This window comes from Castor canadensis, chromosome 3 (genome assembly GCF_047511655.1).
Source record: "Castor canadensis chromosome 3, mCasCan1.hap1v2, whole genome shotgun sequence".
Lineage (NCBI taxonomy): Eukaryota > Metazoa > Chordata > Mammalia > Rodentia > Castoridae > Castor > Castor canadensis.
In genome coordinates, this window is record NC_133388.1 from 36,086,773 (window position 1) to 36,104,986 (window position 18,214).

Here is an 18,214-nt window from a genome sequence, read left to right on the forward strand (position 1 = left end):
ATTAGTTAAACAACTCAAGACCTGTGAAAAGAAAATGTAAGAACTCACTGAATCCATCAAAAGACCAAACCTGAGAATCATGGGCATTGAAGAAGGAAAAGAAGTGCAAGCAAAAGGAATGCATAATATATTCAACAAAATAATAACAGAAAATTTCCCAAATCTAGAGAAAGCTATGCCCATACAGGTGCAGGAGGCTCCAGAACACCAAACAGACCTGACCAAAATAGAACAACCCCATGGCATATTATCATTAAAACAACAAGTACAGACACTAGAAAAAGAATATAGAAGGCTGTAAGAGAGAAAAAACAAATAACATATAAAGGTAAACCCATCAAAATCATAGCAGACTTCTCAACAGAAATATTAAAAGCAAGAAGAGCTTGGGGTGAAGTCTTCTAGGCACTGAATGAAAATAACTTCAACCCTAGGATACTCTACCCAGCAAAATTATCACTCAAAATAGATGGAGCAATAAAAGTCTTCCATGATAAGCAAAAACTAAAACAATATGTGACCACAAAGCCACCACTACAAAAGATTTTCAAGGGATTCTGCACACAGAAAGTGAAACCCAACATAACCATGAAAGGACAGGCAGCACCAAACTACAGGAAAATAAAAAGCAAGAAAGGAGAGAGCAACATTGATTTAGCTACACACAATCAAACCCACAAACAACTAAGACAACTAAATGACAGGAATCACCACATACCTGTCAATATTAACACTTAATGTTAATGGACTTAATTCCCCCATCAAAAGGCACCGTTTGACAAGCTGGATTAAAAAGGAAGATCCAACAATTTGTTGCTTACAAGAGACCCATCTCATCAATAGAAATAAGGATAGGCTTAGGATGAAAGGCTGGAAGATTTACCAAACCAATGGCTCCAGAAAACAGGCAGGGGTAGCAATACTTATCTCTGACAAAGTAGACTTCAAACCTACAGTGATCAAATTAGATAAAGAAGGACATTCCATACTAATAAAAGGGGAAATAGACCAAAAGGAAATAACAATTATCAACCTATATGCACCCAATGTCAACACACCCAATTTCATCAACCATACCCTGAAGGACCTAAAAGCATATATTAACTCCAACACATTGGTCGTGGGAGACTTTAACGCCCCACTATCACCAATAGATAGGTCATCCAAACAAAAAATCAATAAAGAAATCCAAGATCTAAAACATACCATAGATAAAATGGACCTAGTTCATATCTACAGAACATTTCATCCAACTTCTACACAACACACTTACTTCTCATCAGCACACAGAACCTTCTCCAAAATAGACCATATCCTAGGGCACAAAGCAAGCCTCAGCAAATATAAGAACATAGAAATTATGCCATGCATTCTATCTGATCACAATGCAATAAAACTAGAACTCAACAACAAAAATAAAGACAAAAAACATGCAAACAGCTGGAAACTGAATAACTCATTGCTTAATGAACACTGGGTCATGATGAAATAAAAGAGGAAATTAAAAAGTTCCTGGAAGTCAATGAAAATGAAAACACAACCTACCGGAACCTATGGAACACAGCAAAGGCAGTCCTGAGAGGAAAGTTTATAGCCATGAGTGCATATATTAGAAAGACTGAAAGACCCCAAATCAATGACCTAATGATACATCTCAAACTCCTAGAAAAACAAGAACAAGCAAATCCCAAAACAAATAGAAATAGAGAAATAATAAAAATAAGAGCTTAAATCAATGAAATAGAAACCAAAAAAACCCACAAAGAATTAATAAAACAAAAAGTTGGTTCTTTGAAACAATAAACAAGATCGACAGACCCCTGGCAAACCTAACTAAAATGAGGAGAGAAAAAACCCAAATTAGTAGAATCAGGAATGCAAAAGGGGAGATAACAACAAACACCATGGAAGTCCATGAAATCATCAAAGACTACTTTGAGAACGAATATTCAAATAAATTTGAAAATCTTGAAGAAATGGACAGATCGGTAGATACTTTTGATCATAAAAAACTGAACCAAGAGGACATTAAACACCTGAATAGATCTATAAAACAAAATGAAATTGAAGCAGCAATCAAGAGTCTCCCAAAAAAGAAAAGTACAGGACCGGATGGATTATCTGCTGAATTCTACCAGACCTTTAAAGAACTAATACCAACCCTCCTTAAATTGTTCCATGAAGTAGAAAGAGAAGGAAAACTGCCTAACACATTTTATGAAGCCAGTATTATATTTGCCCCAAAACCAGGCAAAGACACTTCCAAAAAGGAGAACTATAGGCTAATCTCCTTAATGAACATTGATGCAAAAATCCTCAATAAAATAATGGCAAACTGAATTCAACAACACATCAAAAAGATCATCCACCACGACCAAGTAGGCTTCATCCCAGGAATGCAGGGGTGGTTCAACATACAAAAATCAATAAATGTAATAAACCACATTAACAGAAGCAAAGACAAAAAACATTTGATCATCTCAATAGATGCAGAAAAAGCCTTTGATAAGATCCAACACCATTTCATGATAAAAGCTCTAAGAAAACTAGGAATATGAGGAAAATACCTCAACATTATAAAAGTTATATATGACAAACCTACAGCCAGCATTATACTTAATGGAGAAAAACTGAAACCATTCCCTCTAAAATCAGGAACCAGACAAGGATGCCCACTATCTCCTCTCCTATTCAACATAGTACTGGAATTCCTAGCCAGAGCAATTAGGCAAGAAGAAGTAATAAAAGGAATACAAATAGGTAAAGAAACTGTCAAAATATCCCTATTTGCAGACAATATGATCCTATACCTTAAAGACCCAAAAAACTCTACTCAGAAGCTCCTAGACACCATCAACAGCTATAGAAAGGTAGCAGGATATAAAATCAACATAGTAAAATCATTAGCATTTCTATACACTAATAAAGAACAAACTGAGAAAGAATATATGAAAACAATAACATTTACAATATCCTCAAAAAACCCAAATACCTAGGTGTAAACTTAACAAAAGATGTGAATGACCTCTATAAGGAAAACTATACACTTTGAAGAAAGAGATTGAGGAAGACTATAGAAAGTGGAGAGATCTCCCATGCTCATGGATTGGTAGAATCGACATAGTAAAAATGTCTACACACCCAAAAGCAATCTACATGTTTAATGCAATTCCCATTAAAATCCCAATGACATTCATCAAAGAGATAGAAAAATCTACTGTTAAATTTATATGGAAACACAAGAGGCCACAAATAGCCAAGGCAATACTCAGTCAAAAGAACAACGCTGGAGGTATCACAATACCTGACTTCAAACTATATTACAAAGCAATAGCAATAAAAACAGCATGGTACTGGCACATAAACAGACATGAAGACCAGTGGAACAGAATAGAGGACCAGGATATGAAGCCACAAAACTATAACCAACTTATCTTTGACAAAGGTACTAAAAATATATGATGCAGAAAAGACAGCCTTTTCAACAGAAACTGCTGGGAAAACTGGTTAGCCATCTGCAAAAAACTGAAACTAGATCCATGTTTATCACCCTATACCAATATTAACTAAAATGGATCAAGGATCTTCATATCAGACCCCAAACTCTAAAGTTGGTACAGGAAAGAGTAGGAAATACTTTGGAACTAATAGGTATAGGCAAAGACTTTCTCAATGGAACCCCAGCAGCTGAGCAACTAAGAGATAGCATAGATAAATGGGACTTCATAAAACTAAAAAGCTTCTGCTCAACAAAAGAAATGGCCTCTAAACTGAAGAGATCACCCACAGAGTGGGAGAAAATATTTGCCAGCTACACATCAGACAAAGGACTGATAACCAGAATATATACGGAATGTAAAAAACTAAATTCTTCCAAAATTAATGAGCCAATAAAGAAGTGGGCAAGTGAACTAAACAGAACTTTCTCAAAAGAAGAAATTCAAATAGTCAAAAAACATATGAAAAAATACTCACCATCTCTAGGAATAAAGGAAATGCAAATTAAAACCACACTAAGACTCCACCTCACCCCTGTTAGAATGACCATCGTTAGCAACACCACTAACAACAGGTGTTGGTGAGGATACGGGGAAAAAGGAACCCTCTTACACTGCTGGTGGGAATGTAAACTAGTACAACCACTCTGGAAAAAAAGTTGGAGGCTTCTTAAAAATCTAAACATAGATCTGCCATATGATCCAGCAATACCACTCTTGGGGATATGCCCAAAAGACTATGACACAGGTTACTCCAGAGGCACTTGTACACCCATGTTTATTGCAGCACTATTCACAATAGCCAAGTTATGGAAACAGCCAAGATGCCCCACTACTGACGAATGGATTAAGAAAATGTGGTACTCATACACAATGGAATTTTATGCAGCCATGAAGAAGAATGAAATGTTATCATTTGCAGGTAAATGGATGGAACTGGAGAACATAATTCTGAGTGAGGTTAGCTTGGCCCAAAAGACCAAAAATCATATGTTCTCCCTCATATGCAGACATTAGATCAAGGGCAAACACAAGGGGATTTGAACTTCAATCACATGTTAAAGTGAGAGCTCACGTGGGAGGTATGAAGATAGGTAAGACACCAAAAAAACTAGATAGCATTTGTTGCCCTCAATGCAGAGAAACTAATGGAGACACTTTAAAGTGACTGAGGCCAATAGTAGAAGGGAACCAGGAACTGGAGAAAAGGTTAGTTCAAGAAGAATTAATTTAGAAAGTAACACACATGCACAGGAAAGCAATGCAAGTCAACTCCCTGTATAGCTATCCTTATCTCAACTAGCAAAAACCCTTGATCCTTTCTATTATTGCTTATACTCTCTTGTCAACAAAATTAGAGATAAGGGCAGAATAGTTTCTGCCTAGTAGCGAGGGGGTAGGGGGAGTAAATGGAGGGGGTGGGGGGAAGGGGGGAGAAATGACCCAAACATTGTATGCACATATAAATAAAGGGAAAAAATGATCATTTTATTTACTTACCCAACTAACATATGTGGAGAGATGGTTTGGAAGTGAGGATGGCATAAATCTGAGTTTTATGTAGAAATGTAATTTTAAAAATTTCACTTTATTGAATCATCTAAACAACTTTTAAAGCACCATTTTTACTGTCTTTTTAAGATGGGGAAACAGAGTTGGAGATGTTCAGTTACTTGCTCAAACCAGAGATAGGAAAGAGATGTCTTGAAAATTGAGATCAGGTGTTTTTGGCATCATTTCCTGTGTTCTTTCTATTAATCCATGATCTCCTAAAGTGAGCCAGTTAACAGGCCTTCTACTGACTGAATCTGCCTGTGTCTTGTTTTATTTGGTAAACACAGAAGTTGCTAGTTTGGTTTTTAAATCTATGCCTTTATAGTAACTCTGCACTTTTCAGTCCTCCAACATCCCCACTAATCCTCTGGTTACTTCACATTTAGGTCACTTTCCTGGCTCTTAAGGCTTTTGTGTTTTCGATCCCCGAAGTCAAGCTCAATTTGGAATGCCCTATCCCAAAAGTCAAGAAGGCTGGGCAATGGTCATAGCTAGGTCACACACTAGTCTTATTGTAAGGATGAAAGAGAGGAGAGGAAAAGAGAGGGGAGGGGAGTGAAGGGGAGGACAGGAGCAGATCTTTTTCCCTTTCCAGATTTTTTTGAGCAAATTTATAATTGTAATCCTTTCTATATATTTATGAATGTAACATTATTGGAGTTTGAACTTGGGACCTCACATTTGCCAGGCAGGTGCTTTACCACTTGAGCCACTCGACCAGCCAAATGCATGTATACATCTTTCTTAAAGTTAAAAAAGCCTATTATCAGACACAAGCCAGGAATGTATACATTTTTTAAAAAGTTAACTAAGCTGCTGGGGCCAGCTTGGCTATTTTTTTGGGATTTACTGTGTCTGGTATTCACCTTGGTTTCCCCACTCTGAGACTATAAGCAGCTTTCTGCCAGCTCTGCAGAGTTGCAAGCCTTCAGCTATCTCTGCAATGTTTCCTGTAACTGTGACTGCACTCTGTAGGAGGTTGGGGGACAAACTCTGTAAGTATTTAACCCAACATCTGACACAGATCAGGGCTCAGGGCTTTGAGAAATTATCTCCCCTGAGTCTGCTAGCACAATGAGCTCTCTGCTTTCTGTAACAAAATGGTCTCAGTGACTTTGTTTCCCTCACCACTTCCTGCAACATTTCTGTTCATTAGCCAGGAATGGGAGAGACCAAAGTTAGCATTTTGCCTCCCTGGCTTTTGGGATGTGGCCCAACTCCTGGGGACACAACCCAGCTGAGGCACCACTGGACACTTGGTTCAGATGGCTAAGGAAGCTTCCCACGGAGTCTGAGGCCTCAGGTCTGTACACACCAACTGAACCTGGGTAGAGACCTCAGGAACCAGGAAAATTTGGAGTGGCACCTGTCTGGAACAGGTATGACCTGGGTCATCAGAGCAGGCCTGTCCATAAGAGGATGGAAGAGGGGCTTGATCACCCCCTAGGTACCCACTAGTATCCCTAAATCTGGTTTTTTGGGATTTGTGATTATTCAGGGGGAAGCTGGGATAACTTCCAGACTAGATTTGTTTGTTAGATAAATATGTGATGTGCAACTGAGACATTGAAAGGAGTGCTACTTCAGTCACAATCCAGTGTGCAGAGTTTATTTCCAGAAGCCAGGGATGTTCTCATTTGGTCTAGGGCAACCCCCATTGGGGTACCAGTCCAGGGTTTATACAGACTCACTATGGCTACGAGACATCTGAAATGTCTCTGTGAGGAGAATGGCTAGGGACGGATGAAGCAAAATTTGTCTGTTCTCCCTTTATACCAGAAACTGAGGACCCCGTAGCTCATTTCCAAACTCCTTGATCCTCTTGTATCTTGTCTCAATATGGGTGGGAGCCAAAGTAAAAAGACTCCTCTACAATGTATGCTTGACAACCTCAGGAGAGGGTACAAAGGTGATTCCAGTGTGGAGCTCACACCCCTGAAACTTTGGAAATTCTGTCAAATAGATTGGGTGTCCTTTAAGGTTGGCTGGCCTTCTGAAGGCTCACTAGACCTAGAAACCATTTGTATGGTAACAGGTAGTGACAGGGACACCAGGTCATCCTGACCAGTTCCCCTACGTAGACCTATGGCAGACATTGGCAGCTCATCCTCCTCCTTGACTTAAGAAATGCTTTAAAGACAATTGTAGGATTATAATGGCAAGGGTAACAAATACTGGGACTATTAAAATAAAGAAAAAGAGGGAAAAGACTCCTCCCAAAGTGCTCCAGGCCGAACCTGACCTGTTTTCACCACCATATGCCCCAGGTTATCCACCTGTGGCTTGGCTGCTCCCGCTTCTGGTGGATCCCACAACAGACCCAAAACCTGAGGACTCAGATGACTCCTCTTCTCCTCCCTCATCTGGAGTTTCAGCCAGCCCCCCTGCACAGTTGGGAGCTTACCCTAAAATCCACTCAACAGTCCAGACAGCTTTCCAGATTCCCCTCAGAGAGACCAGAGGGCCCATGTGGTATAATCTAAATGGTGAGCAGAGGGAAGGTGGGCCCTTGTTCATTTATCAGCCCTTCACAACCATGGACCTCCTAAACTGGAAAAATCCTATCCCCTGTACACTGAGAAGCCACAGACCATGGTTGACTTGATTCATTCCATCATCCAAACTCACAGTCCAACCTGGCAGGACCGTAGGCAATTGCTCCAGATGCTCCTCGGCACAGAGGAACAGAGACAAGTCATCCAGGCACTTCTACATTGGATTAAGGTTCACGTCCCCAGTAGGAGAAATGATGTGCAAGCCTATGACCAGACAGCTTTTCCAAAAGCTGAACCTGCTGGGACTCAAATGAAGCAGAAGGCCAAGACAATTTACATAGATATAGAGAGGGTCTGATGGCAGGTATAAGAGAAGGGGAAAGAAAGGCCATAAACATGAACAAAGTCTCAGCGATCTTATAGAAGTCTGATGAGAGCCCAACACAGTTCTATGAGAGACTAAGTGAAGCATATAGTCTATATTCTCCCTTCAATCCTGAGGCCCCTAAAAATCAGCGAATGATCAATGTCGCCTTTGTGGGGCAAGCCCAGAGAGACATTAGGAGAAAGTTACAAAAATTAGAAAGATTTGCAGGCATAAATGCATCCCAGCTCCTGAAAGTGGCAACTAAGGTGTTGGTCAACTGAGACCAGGAGGCCCAAAAGGAGGCAGAACAAAAAATAAAGAAAAAGGTAAATCTCCTGGCAATGGCATTGAACGGACACACGGCATTGAACTGGAGGGCACAGTTCCAGTCGGGGTAGAGTCCAAGAAAGAGGCAAAGGGGACCCCCAGGAAACTCTCCACCAGTATGGCCCCAGAGATCAGAGCCCCTACAGAAAAATCAATGTTCCTTCTGTTGCCAAGAGGGACACTGAAAAAGTGAATGGCCACAGCTCCAACCCAGGCACAGAGAGACAAAAGAGAAAGAGGACTTTGTGGGGCTTGCAGGCATTGAGTGGGCCGATGATTAGGGCTGACCAGGCTCTTTGCTCCTCTGCCCCCAAGAGCCCATGGTCCGTATGTCAGTAGGGTGCCAACCTGTAGATTTCATGGTGGACACTCGGTAGTGACTTAACAGGTGGCACCAGTCTCAAAAAGACACCAAACAGTTGTGGGGACTATGGGGACCCAGACCTACTACCCATTTCTCCAGCTCTGAAAATGTACTTTGGGAGAGTATCTCATAACCCATGAGTTTCTCTATATACCAGAATGTCCAGTGGCACTGATTGGCTGAGAGCTAAGTAAGCTGCAGGTCCAGATCAGTTTTCAGGAGGATGGACAAGTAGCTCTGAGCTTTGGCTCAGGGCCCCCAGGGTCTTAGCCCTCATCACTCCCCAGGAAGAAGAGTGGAGATTACATTCAGTAGAGACTGCCTTAAAGGGGCCAGAGATGTCCTTTAAGGTCCAGAGTTGGGCAGAAGACAATCCTCCAGGGCTAGTCATCAACATTCCTGCAGTGGTGATAGAGATAAAGCTGGGAGTCATCCCAGTAAGACTGAGACAATACCCAATCCCATTGAGGGCACAAAAAGGGATATATCATCACCTCCAGAGACTCTTGAACTATGGAATCCTGAGACCTTGTGAATCTGCCTAAACACTCCCTTGCTGCCAGTTCAAAAGCCAGGCACCAATGATTACTGCCCAATGCAAGATCTCTGGGCAATCAAGCAGCAGTAACTCTGCACCTGGTGGTTCCAAACCCATATGCTTTGCTGGTCCTGATACCAGCAGAAGCAACCTGCTTCTCATCTTTGGACTTAAAAGATGCATTCTTCTGCATCCAGTTGGCACCTGTCAGCCCACCCATCTTTGCTTTCCAAAGGGAGGAAAGTAGGGGGACAACAGCAATTAACCTAGACCCGTCTCCCACAAGGCTTCAAAAGCTCCCCAACCATTTTTGGAACTCCTCTGTCATCAGATTTGCAGGCATACCTAGCAGAGGAAGCTGGCTGCACTCTCTTAGAGTATGTGGATGACCTTCTCCTTGTAGCAGGTAACCACCAGGACTGTCTTAGAAGGACAGAATTCTTACTCCATCTCTTATGGGAAGTTAGATACAAAGTATCCTCCAAAGAGGCTCAGATCTGCCAAGACCAAGTCAAATATTTGGGGTTCTACACCTCCCAAGGCCAGAGGAACCTTGGTGCAGAAAGAACACAAGGTGTCTGCTCAATCCCAACTCTGACTACAAGACATATCTGTGAGTTCTTGTGAGAGAATGTGTTCTGCCAGATTTGGATACCTAATTTCTCACTTCTAGCAAAGCCTTTATATGAAGCCACAAAGAGGGGCAAAAAGGAGTCCCTAATCTGGTAATCTAAACAACAACAGACTTTTTGTGCCATCAAGGAGACATTAGTCAGTGCCCCTGCTCTGGGACTCCCAGATGTGAGAAAGCCTTTCTTCCTCTATGTTCATGAGAGAAGCGGCATGGCAATTGACGATTTGACCCAATACCTGGCTCATGGCATTGGCAGGTGGCTTATCCGTCCAAGCAGCTGGATTCAGTCACAAGGAGGTGGCCTCCCTGCCTGCAAGCTCTCGCAGCCACAGCCTTGCTGGTCAGAGGCAAACAAAAGCTAACGCTGGGAGGGTCCCACATTCAGTTGTGCCTCAGTCTTAAAAGCTCAGGCACAGCTCCTGGCACATAAACACAAAAGGAAGAGCTCATTGCACTGACAGATGCCCTCCAACTGGCAGCTGGGAAAATTTTAATATATACACAGACTCTAAATATGCTTTTACCACTCTTCATGTACATGGGGCTACATATATATAATGTAAAGAGACTAAAAATAACCTAAAACCTTCATACGATATACCAGCCTCAGAGTTCACACAAGGTTGAGAGGATGAATGGAACACTAAAAGCTCAGATAAGTAAACTCTGTCAGGAGACTCACCTAACTTGGAAACAGATCTTGCCATTAGCTTTACTTAGTATCAGGTGCAGCTCCACCAAACAAACTGGGTTCTCGCCCTATGAGATTCTCTTTTTTTTTTCTTTTATTATTCATATGTGCATACAAGGCTTGGTTCATTTCTCCCCCCTGCCCCCACCCCCTCCCTTACCACCCACTCCACCCCTCCCTCTCCCCCCACCCCCTCAATGCCCAGCAGAAACTATTTTGCCCTTATCTCTAATTTTGTTGTAGAGAGAGTATAAGCTATAATAGGAAGGACCAAGGGTTTTTGCTGGTTGAGATAAGGATAGCTATACAGGGCATTGACTCACATTGATTTCCTGTGCGTGGGTGTTACCTTCTAGGTTAATTCTTTTTGATCTAACCTTTTCTCTAGTTCCTGGTCCCCTTTTCCTATTGGCCTCAGTTGCTTTTAAGGTATCTGCTTTAGTTTCTCTGCATTAAGGGCAACAAATGCTAGCTAGTTTTTTAGGTGTCTTACCTATCCTCACCCCTCCCTTGTGTGTTCTCGCTTTTATCATGTGCTCATAGTCTAATCCCATTGTTGTGTTTGCCCTTGATCTAATGTCCACATATGAGGGAGAACATACGATTTTTGGTCTTTTGGGCCAGGCTAACCTCACTCAGAATGATGTTCTCCAATTCCATCCATTTACCAGCGAATGATAACATTTCGTTCTTCTTCATGGCTGCATAAAATTCCATTGTGTATAGATACCACATTTTCTTAATCCATTCGTCAGTGGTGGGGCATCTTGGCTGTTTCCATAACTTGGCTATTGTGAATAGTGCTGCAATAAACATGGGTGTGCAGGTGCCTCTGGAGTAACCTGTGTCACAGTCTTTTGGGTATATCCCCAAGAGTGGTATTGCTGGATCAAATGGTAGACCAATGTCTAGCTTTTTAAGTAGCCTCCAACTTTTTTTCCAGAGTGGTTGTACTAGTTTACATTCCCACCAACAGTGTAAGAAGGTTCCTTTTTCCCCCGCATCCTCGCCAACACCTGTTGTTGGTGGTGTTGCTGATGATGGCTATTCTAACAGGGGTGAGGTGGAATCTTAGTGTGGTTTTAATTTGCATTTCCTTTATTGCTAGAGATAGTGAACATTTTTTCATGTGTATTTTGGCCATTTGAATTTCTTCTTTTGAGAAAGTTCTGTTTAGTTCACTTGCCCATTTCTTTATTGGTTCATTGAGATTCTCTTTAAACATCTACCCCCACTAGTAAAAGACATTAAGAGAGATTTTTAAAAAATAGAAAATCTAACCTTGCTCCAACAGATGCATGGTTTAGGAGAGGTGCTCAATGTCCCACACCACCATGTTCAAGAAAAACTCCCTATCAGCTTAACTACTGATGTGCATTCCTTTAAGCCAGGTGACCGGGTTTGAGTAAAAAGAGTAAAATCTCCAGCCTCTCTGACCTCAGTGGAGGGCACCTTATTTGGTGAAACTAACTACCCACACAACAATCAAGATGCAAAAAATCACCCCGTGGATCCATCACACCCATGTAAAAAAAAAAAAAAAAAAAAGAGACAACTAGACTCTAACAATTTGCTCAAACTAACCCTGAGGATGGGATCTTCAGCCTTGCCCTAGTCACAAACTGGAAGCTGACTAGTCAATGCATGGAGGAAGCTTGAGGAATGAACTAAACAATTAATGGACTACTGTTTCTATAGTTAGTGTTCTGTAGTGATACTTAAGTTCTGCCATCTCTTGCCTATCTCTGTTCTTGGTATTGTAACCTTGCTTTGCTTTTGTCAATAGGTATAACAGCAACTGCCCCACTGTGATAAAGCCAGATCAAAAGTCTTTCTTGGCAGTTTCCTTTTTTTCTCCTGCTAAGAGGATGTGGTATTGTTTTTGGTTCCTTGTATTATGGTTCATTTTTGCAAACCCGATCCCCTCGTTCTATGAGTTGTATACTACTCGGACTAAAAATGCCATTATACAGTAAAGATAATAAAAAAAAATCACAGATAAAATGAAAACGATTGCTCATGTCCCAGTTCAGACTTTAAAAGAATGGAATCTTGATGATTTACTTGGAAGATGGTTCCCTACAAGTGGAGAATTTAAAACAATGTTAGGGGCTGTATTAATTATGGTGTTGGGTTGTCTTATACTCCTATGCTTGTTGCCACTGGTCATGCATTCCATATCTACCCTGATAAAAGCAAGTGAAAGGAAAAACGGCCAATTATATCTATTACAAGGTTACCAAAGAGTAAATCCCATTCCTAAAAAAGAAAGAGATGATGCATTTTGACAAATAAAATGTCAAAGAATCAAAGGGGGGAATGTTGGGGCCAGCTTGACTATTTTCCTGGGATTCACTGTGTCTGGTATTCACCTTAGTTTCCCCACTCTGAGACTATTAGCAGCTTTCTGTTAGCGCTGCAAAGTTGCAAGCCTCCAGCTAGCTCTGCAATGTTTACTGTAACTGTGACCGCATTCTGCAGGGGGTAAGGGGCCAAACTCAGTAAGTATTTAACTCAGCTCCTGACACAGATCGGGGCTCCGGGCTTTGAGAAATTATCTCCCCTGAGTCTGCTAGCATAATAAACTCCCTGCTTCCTGTAAAAATGGTCTCAGTGACTTTGTTTCCCTTGCCGTTTCCCGCAATAAAGCCTCTTGTCAGTCACAAGTCAGGAATCTTTTTATTAAAGTCCTGAGGAACAGCTCTTTGAAATATGAATATCAAGAAAGACAGTGCCCCTATCTCCTGTCACCATGGGAGTTAGTCTAAGTGCTCTAAGCTGTTAATTATATGCTGTCAGAGAGACAGTTTCGTTTTTCCTTTGGATAAAGGCAGTTAATTAACACAGATGGCTATCCCAAGGATGAACTACCAAAGAATGAATAAGTATTCCATGTTGTTAAGGTTTTTTTTGTTTGTTTGTTTGTTTTACATGAGATTATGCGTGTAATGGATTGTAACTGCTTGGAGATATAAAAGGTACGATTTCTATCCGATTTACCAATCTACTAGTAGACTGCCTATGACGCCCATCCTAGTCTGATTTCATGCTTATAGAATAACAAAACCCTTTCTTCTTTCGTTCCGCCCTTTCTTCTTCCTCCCTGTCTTCCTCCCTCTTTCCCAACATTGGTGAAGATTTTTTGACATGGCAGATTTTATTTTAAAATTTTCCTCGACGCTATCAATTTAGTTATGCCCGCTACTTTTACTAGCCGCCTCTGTCCCCACCTTCCCACCCGCTTTGGATGATAAGCTAGGATGACGGTACCTTCTTCCTGGCTCACCTCAGAGCGGACCTTAAGAAAGAGGTGAGGGAAAGGGTTCCCGCGGCGCGGTGAACCACGATTCCCAGCATTCCTAGCGCCCCCAGCGGCAGCGGCTTCCTCTTCCGGTCCGCAGGCTGAAGAAACCGAAAGGGCTGTGCTTTGGAACGCGGCGCGGCGCTTGATTCACCTTCATCTGTACGGAGCCTGGCTGACCTAAGGAGGAAGCGAGGCGACGAGTGAAACATGAACGGGAGGGTGGATTACCTGGTCACCGAGGAAGAGATCAATCTTACTAGGGGACCCTCAGGTACGTGCGGACTTAAGAAGGGGCGGGGGTGGGGGGAATGTCTTGAGGGTGTAATTGCTAGCAGACGTTCCTTTTGAGGAGCCGGGATTTACCTGGCCTCGGAGCAGGCGGGCCCCAACCTCGAAGCCTCCCGGAACGTGTTCCGGCACGTAGAAAGAGTATTTTGGCATCCCTCGTTAGCCAGGCAACGGATCTGAAGTCTTTGTGTCCTAATCCAGTGACTGCCACACGTATTGAAAGTAAGCAAGAGTTTCTTTCTGCTAATGCCAGCCAGCCGTTTTTAGCCCTTGGATCATGGACCCGTCCTTCCATTGAGACCACATCAACTCTTAATGCATACCACTTTTCTCGGTTCTTTCATTTCCTGGAAATTCAGTCACAGTGTCAACTAAACGTTAAAGCAGGAAAAGACCTCACACCTATTACAGAAGTTTCCAACCTTGATACCACCCCAAAATAATTCAAAAATTTTTTTGGGTTTTGCTTCTTTTCTTTTTTTAATTAAAAAGAATCAAATGCTAATTCCTGGGCCTCATCTTTAGGGTTTGGGGTTCAATACGGCTTTTTTGTTTGTTTTCAAAACAAACACCACGTGATTCTAACCTAGCCAGATCCCATGGACACTCTTCACTAAATTGGGCTCCTAACATTACTGCATACTCCCTTCTTTGGACTTTATTGTTTTCGCTTACAGCTGTTTAGTTTATCCATTAAGAATTTTAGCTTTAGGATTACGCTACCTAGCGCCAAATCTAATCTCTTATTAGTGTTTTGGGTTTTTTTTCTGGTATTTATTGGCCGAGAAAACTGATATAAGCTGTAGTTTCTCATCTGTAAAATTAGGATGGTCATAAATACACTTCATAGTGTTGTGAGAATGAAATGAGTTAATCTCTGTAAAATCTTTAGAACATTGTTATACATATGGTAAGTCCTGTGTGCTTGCTATTGTTGTTACTGGTTATGGGTGCTAACTACTGAATTCCAAGAGTCTCTAATAAATCATCAAGTACTATCTGTGAGCTCTTATCTCTAAAAGATTTCTGAAATCCTTTCACTCCTTTCTGTTTCCATTGCTATTATCTAGAACAGTCCAACTTTTTTATCTGGAATTTTGAAATAGTTCAATCACACTGATAGATTATTCATTTTCTGATTTTTTTGGTGGTAGTGAGATTTGAACTCAGGCCCTCTCCCCAGCCTCGTTTTTCATTGTTTTTCAGATAGCGTCTTGCATTTTTGCCTCAGCCAGTCTCTAACCCCAGTCTTCTTACCTGTGTCTCCCAGTAGCTGGGACATGCAAAACCACCACTTGAGACTTATGTATTGAAATGGGGTCTTAATAACTTTTGTCCAGGCTAACCTCAAACTGCATTCTTCCTAATCTTCACCTCCCTGGTAGCTCGGATTATAGATGTGAACCACCATGCCCAACAGATTATTCTTTGTAAAACATGACTTTCAAACTTATCCATACTTTGTGTATTCCTTCCTGTTACTAAAAAATTGGAAGTTGGTCTTAAGGGAGTGTAACTCATTGTTAATCTTTATGATTTAGTGTCATGCTCAAAATGAACTCATAAACTTTTGTTTGGTTTGCCTAAGTTTTTTGCATTCAACTTTGCAATTTTATATAAATGTCTCCTCTCATAATAATTATTGACTTTTGAGGCTAACATGATAAAAACAGATTTTCAAACAAACCAAAGTTAGTTTGTATGTATTTTTCACCTATTGGTACTTTCTCTTAGGGCCAATTAAAACAATGGTAATTCCTTTCTGATTGCTCTGCAAATATTTAGTTGTTCTAGTTCTGTTTAGCCTCTTCCTTCTTTATCCTAAATACCCTATTAGCACAATTATCTCATGTGATGTTTGAGGATTGCTTTTGCCTCATGCTCAAGAATTTAATGTACTCAGACATAGTCTCTTTGCTGTGACAGCCACAACATTTCCAGGTCTTCTGTCTAGGGCAGGGCAGAGCAGAACCTTGATACTATCTTTCTTGCACTAAATATTTTGAAAATTCAGCATAATATCACTTGATATTTTTTTTGCATTTGCATAGGCATTATCTAATGTTTTTAACTCATCATTCACTAAAATTTCTGAGCCTATTGATCTTGCAGACAAAAAGTTCTTAGTGTTAGTACTTCCCCAAAACACTGAAGTTAAGGCAAGCTTCAAGGGACTAGGCTAATGTATTTTATTCCAAAGTGGTTTAATTTCTGTGTGTATATGTATTTATCCAAAATTAATGGATTTATCTACTAAGTGGCTTCTGAAATTTTCGTAAGCATTTCATGTCTTAGGAACTTAGAACTTCCTAGGAGAGTAGAGTCACAAGTTTAGGATTGAATTTGGTTCAGTGGACAAGAAAAGATTCAAGTTTCTGTTTATCACTTCCCAGAGCTGGTTTTCTGGTATCTGGTACTCTTGATCTCACAGTCTAACTCAACTTTTCTTCGTAGTATCATCCTGAAGATGCACAGGAAAGAAGTTAGTAATCACCACTAGAAACTTCTACATAATTTTTGTAGTCCCCTAGGAATTTCTTTCTTCAGGAGAACTATGGAAACTTCTAAGTATGTTTTCTGTTTATAGGCCACACTGTCACTCCCTTTGTACAGCTTCCTACTCAGGAAAATGATGGTTTAATCAGGTAACTGCAAGAATATGTGTACAGTTACTTTTGTGCAAGTGTTCTGCCAGGGACAAGTGTCTTGGATATTGCAAGGAAAAAAATAAAATCATAGGAAAGTTATAACAACAAAGTGAGTGTCTGAGATGTCAAAAAAGAAGCTTGGCATGTAGCTTAGCATCTCTTCCCCTCAACTGTGTAAGGAGAAGCTTGGTCTGGATGACCTCAGGTCTCTTCACTTCTAAGTGTTCCTTATTCTTTGGCCTATTCCACATGTTTTTTAAATTACTGCCATTTGGTCTAACTGGGGGCAATTCTAAAGAACTGCCAGTAGCAGTAGTTACAATTGCAAATGCCTTCAGAGGCTGAATGGTTTACCTTTTATCTTTTATGAATTACTGTCTCTTCTTTCTGTAGGAGTCCCACTTGATGATAGTCTAAGCCTCTCACTTTTTCCTTTATCAAACTGAAAGTTCTTAATGTTGGGAAGAATCAGAAACATGGTGAGACTCGAATCTAGGTTTCCTCTCTGTGACAGGTAGAGATTGCCATCTTTAGAGAGGGAACAGGAGAATCTCTATTTTCTTACTCTGTTTAAAGACCTTGAAGAGGAGGAGATGGTTGGGTACAGTGTTTTAAGGAAGTATTGTCTTGCTAGCAATGTGCTAGTTAATATATATATTATATTTTGTGATTTGGCCAAGCTAAATGTGTATACATGTGTGTGTGTGTGTGTGTGTGTGTGTGTGTGTGTGTGTGTATATGTACTCATTTAATCTTAATAGCAACCCTGAGTGGTAAATGTTTAATCCACATTATTAAATGGAGAAATTGTCTGAGAGAAGTTAAGGAGGTTAAGGGCTTGCCTAAGATCTAAGATCAGTAAGTTTCAAAGGATTTTGCTCCTGATCTGATGTTTCTTTTGCAATGGATACTTCTCCCACTAAAGTACTCATGCCTAAGAACTTGACTGCTAACTTTCCTCTGTTCCTTATTTTGTTGTATAGTGCCTTATTCCCAGAGGATTTGAGGCATTCTTTTTTTTTTTTTTGTAGCAATGGGGTTTGAACTCAGGGCTTTGTGCTTGCAAAGCAGGTGCTCCACCCTTGAGCCACATCTCCAGTTCATTTTTTTGCACTTTGGAGATGGGGTCACAAATTGGTTTCCTGGGCTGGCCTCAAGCCGTGATACTCCCTATCTCAGCCTCCCAAGTAGCTAGTATTACAGGTGTGAGCCATTGATGCCTGGCTGATTTAAGGCATCTTAAATGACTAACACAATTCACAGTGGAAAGCTTTTATAGTTTGCTGCTGATAGAGCTGGGGCATATCCAGATAAGAACCTAAAAACAAGAAAGCTCATTAAGTCCAGGCACTTAAGCCTTCAGAGTCACATGCTTTGAGTTAAACCCTAACTGAGACTGTTGCTGACAGGTTTCTGATCGGTTCCTTCTTCTTTTACTGTTAAATAGACTTGAGGCTAAAGTGCTATCTTTGCCCTGTTTTCTCTGACTATATGAAATCTAGCCTTT

The 18,214-nt window shown here is 40.9% G+C and overlaps 1 protein-coding gene across 1 annotated transcript in view; it reads left to right on the top strand.

The window, feature by feature from the left end:
* The first annotated feature begins 13,847 nt into the window (after window positions 1-13,847).
* Synj2bp (synaptojanin 2 binding protein) overlaps window positions 13,848-18,214 on the top strand; it is a 42,649-nt gene continuing 38,282 nt past the window's right edge. Inside the window, exon 1 of the mRNA XM_020174835.2 lies at window positions 13,848-14,042. Within this exon, the coding sequence (XP_020030424.1) occupies window positions 13,979-14,042 (64 nt within the window). The 5' untranslated portion in view covers window positions 13,848-13,978. The remainder of the gene's footprint in view (window positions 14,043-18,214) is intronic.